Below are 688 nucleotides of genomic sequence, written 5' to 3'. Positions count from 1 at the left end.
TATTTATTTTTAAATCCCAAGGTGGGGTGGAGGGAGTAAACAATTTGTGAAATGCCTCAAATGCTTTACAAAAGAATTTAAGGCTTTCTATAATTTAGTGATTCTTGAGATAGTTTTAGCCTTACATGTGTTATACCTTGTGCCTTTTACTTTCTTTGAGGTGGTGTAATGTGACAAATTCAGAGTTCACCTGGATAACTGAAACAAAATAAAATCGACGGTAGTCTCATATACGTTAAGTGCAGGTATCCATGAATAGTGCTTAATAAATTCTAACTGTGAGGTATTTCTATGACTCTAATGCACAAATGGAGTAACCATAACAAACATCACATGAAATGATCATGGGAATATCATACCTGTTTTAAAAGTGTGTAGTTGGAGCCATCGGTGCTAATTCTCCTTATCTCATGATGATCAGCAAGAATTAGAAAAGGTTCTTCATCTAAATACCAAGACAAAAAACATATTAGACTTTTTATATATATAAGTTTCAACTTTGTTTTGTTTCAGTTTAGTTTTTGCAGCGATATAAATTTAAATGAACTGCCCTCTGGTAGATTAATGGTTAAAGAATTCACATTGAGCACCCCGGTTAACAAGATGAAACGGAACCAGATGCCCAGACAGTACAAAAGTGAAAATAATTCTAAACACAAACCCTCTCTTTCCCTCAATTTTCTTGAAT

General features: G+C 33.6%; 1 protein-coding gene across 1 annotated transcript in view; it reads right to left on the bottom strand.

Annotated features, from left to right (window-relative positions):
* Positions 1-445, bottom strand: part of LOC109378657 (low-density lipoprotein receptor-related protein 1B-like) — a gene marked incomplete at both ends in the record, with an annotated part of 26,194 nt that extends 25,749 nt beyond the window's left edge. The window contains one exon of the mRNA XM_019634970.1: positions 360-445. Coding sequence (XP_019490515.1) covers positions 360-445 — 86 coding nt within the window. The remainder of the gene's footprint in view (positions 1-359) is intronic.
* Between the last annotated feature and the right edge of the window lie 243 nt (positions 446-688).

Source organism: Hipposideros armiger, unplaced genomic scaffold, assembly GCF_001890085.2.
Source record: "Hipposideros armiger isolate ML-2016 unplaced genomic scaffold, ASM189008v1 scaffold_2387, whole genome shotgun sequence".
NCBI classification, from domain to species: Eukaryota; Metazoa; Chordata; class Mammalia; order Chiroptera; family Hipposideridae; genus Hipposideros; species Hipposideros armiger.
The sequence above is the reverse complement of the archived record's forward strand: the minus strand, read 5'-3'. Positions and strand labels throughout refer to the sequence as shown.